General features: G+C 61.9%; 1 protein-coding gene across 1 annotated transcript in view; it reads left to right on the top strand.

Annotated features, from left to right (window-relative positions):
• The window catches only part of GFRA2 (GDNF family receptor alpha 2), a gene marked incomplete at its 3' end in the record, with an annotated part of 22,487 nt that extends 20,933 nt beyond the window's left edge, over nucleotides 1–1,554 (top strand). Inside the window, exons 6-8 of the mRNA XM_009640546.1 lie at nucleotides 30–170; nucleotides 257–432; nucleotides 1,501–1,554. Coding sequence (XP_009638841.1) covers nucleotides 30–170; nucleotides 257–432; nucleotides 1,501–1,554 — 371 coding nt within the window. The remainder of the gene's footprint in view (nucleotides 1–29; nucleotides 171–256; nucleotides 433–1,500) is intronic.
• Nucleotide 1,555: the final 1 nt, after the last annotated feature.

Below are 1,555 nucleotides of genomic sequence, written 5' to 3'. Positions count from 1 at the left end.
TCCTTTTCCTTCTCCTCGCCCGGGAGCAGGCTTTGACATGACACCCAACTACGTCGACGCCAGCCCCACCAGCATCACCATCTCACCCTGGTGCTCCTGCAAAGGCAGCGGCAACATGGAGGAGGAGTGCGAGAAGTTCCTCCGCGACTTCACGGAAAATCCCTGTCTCCGTAAGGCACTTTCCCATCCCCGTCCCCCTCACCCTGCCCCGTCACCACTGGGATGCAGCCCCCCCATAACCATCTCCTGCCCCCAGGAAACGCCATCCAAGCCTTCGGCAACGGCACCGACGTCAACTTCTCCCCCAAGAACCCCTCGCCCCCCGTCACCCTGCCACCGAAGACAGAGAAGAGCCCTGCCTTGCCGGATGACATCAATGACAGCAACACCATGTACGACACGAGCGTCATCACCACTTGCACCTCTGTCCAGGTAGGACCCGAGCCCGGACGCTGCTGCCAACTGGGGCCACTGGTCTGGACCCTTGGTGGGTTTGTCTGCCAGAAGATCGGCTGCAGCCCATGGGCAGCAAAAGGTCCTGCTTCGTGCACACATCTCGGTCCGGACGCAGCTTTGGTACCGAGGGGCCTGGCAGAATCCACCACCCCTGGTAAACGGGGCTCTGGGCAGCAGCTGGGGGTCTGGTGTGGGGAAGGGAGGGATCCATGCCCTGCCCATCGCTTGGGGTATCGTCCCCTGCCTGGCACGGCTCTGCCCGGGGCAAGGGGAGCTGGGGTGGCTGCCCTGAGCCCAACTTAGAATCATAGAATCATAGAATCATAGAATGGTTTGGGTGGGAAGGGACCCCCAGAGGTCCCCCAGCCCAACCCCCCTGCAGGAGCAGGGACACCTTGAACCACATCAGGTTGCTCCCAGCCCCGGCCAACCTGGCCTGGAATGTTCCCAGGGATGGGGCCTCCACCCCCTCCCTGGTTCATTTGGGGTGCAAACAGCTTGAATTCCACGTGATTTGGGGAAATCTGAAAAACAGGTATTTTCTGGCATTGCGCTGGGTTTGTGGGTCTGCGCTTTGCTCCTTGGGTGGGAAGGTGCTGCCGGGAGAGGAGTGGGGCAGAGGGGCCAGGGCCGGTGGGTGTCACGGGGTGGAGGCAGGGACATTTGCAGCCGGGAGCGATCCTGGAGCTGGGATGGATCTGTGTGAACGCTTTACATGTTGGCTCCAGGTGGGGGCCCAGCAAAGCTCCTGAGCTGCCCGGGGAGGAGGGATGAGCCCCTTGTCTTTCTTCTCTCCTGTCGCCAAGCTCTTCTGACCGCCCCGGGTGTTTGAGAAGCAGACGGGGAGACTTCACCCTTCAACATCAGCTGTGATTCCCCATGGCCTGGGCACAGAGCTGCAGGCATCACCCCGTGCCCTCGCAGGGCGGCTCTGCAGCTCCCCGGGGGGAATTTGGGGAGCCCAAACCCTGGGGTGCGACCCCGGGCAGGAGCAGTCCCGGGTGCACATGCCCACCCTAAGCCTTTCTCCTTTCTGCTCTCCAGGAGCACGGACCGAAGCCAAACAAGTCCAAAGAGCAGAGTCTGTGCTACTCAGAGG

The sequence above is a fragment of the Egretta garzetta genome, unplaced genomic scaffold (genome assembly GCF_000687185.1).
Source record: "Egretta garzetta isolate BGI_Z169 unplaced genomic scaffold, ASM68718v1 scaffold296, whole genome shotgun sequence".
NCBI classification, from domain to species: domain Eukaryota; kingdom Metazoa; phylum Chordata; class Aves; order Pelecaniformes; family Ardeidae; genus Egretta; species Egretta garzetta.
This window is presented reverse-complemented; position numbering and strand designations above follow the sequence as displayed.